Source organism: Antrostomus carolinensis, unplaced genomic scaffold (genome assembly GCF_000700745.2).
Source record: "Antrostomus carolinensis isolate BGI_N321 unplaced genomic scaffold, ASM70074v2 scaffold28628, whole genome shotgun sequence".
NCBI lineage: Eukaryota > Metazoa > Chordata > Aves > Caprimulgiformes > Caprimulgidae > Antrostomus > Antrostomus carolinensis.
The window spans coordinates 836-1,094 of record NW_010331340.1 but is presented as its reverse complement, the minus strand read 5'-3'; the positions used below and the strand labels follow the sequence as shown (position 1 = coordinate 1,094).

General features: G+C 62.5%; 1 protein-coding gene across 1 annotated transcript in view; it reads right to left on the bottom strand.

The window, feature by feature from the left end:
* The window catches only part of LOC104529017 (villin-1), a 5,494-nt gene that overhangs the window by 4,690 nt on the left and 545 nt on the right, over positions 1 to 259 (bottom strand). The window contains exon 3 of the mRNA XM_010173192.1: positions 162 to 256. Coding sequence (XP_010171494.2) covers positions 162 to 256 — 95 coding nt within the window. The remainder of the gene's footprint in view (positions 1 to 161; positions 257 to 259) is intronic.

The following is a 259-nucleotide window of genomic DNA, read 5'->3' as shown; positions in this document are numbered from 1 at the left end:
AGCGAGACCAGCTCCAGATCCTCCTGCCTCCCCCACCCCACTGGGACAGGGCTGTCCCCATCCTTACTGGGGATGTCCCCATAGGGGGCATGCAGAGGAACTCCCACCACCGTTCACCATCACCCACTGCGTGAGCGGGTCCCCAGCAGTGACCAACGTACATGAGTCCCTGCTTGAAGTATGCGCGGAAGGTCTCGCTCTCATGGCCCTGGACCTCACGGTACTGCACGGCCACTGTCCCCAGGTGGTCATCCATCTG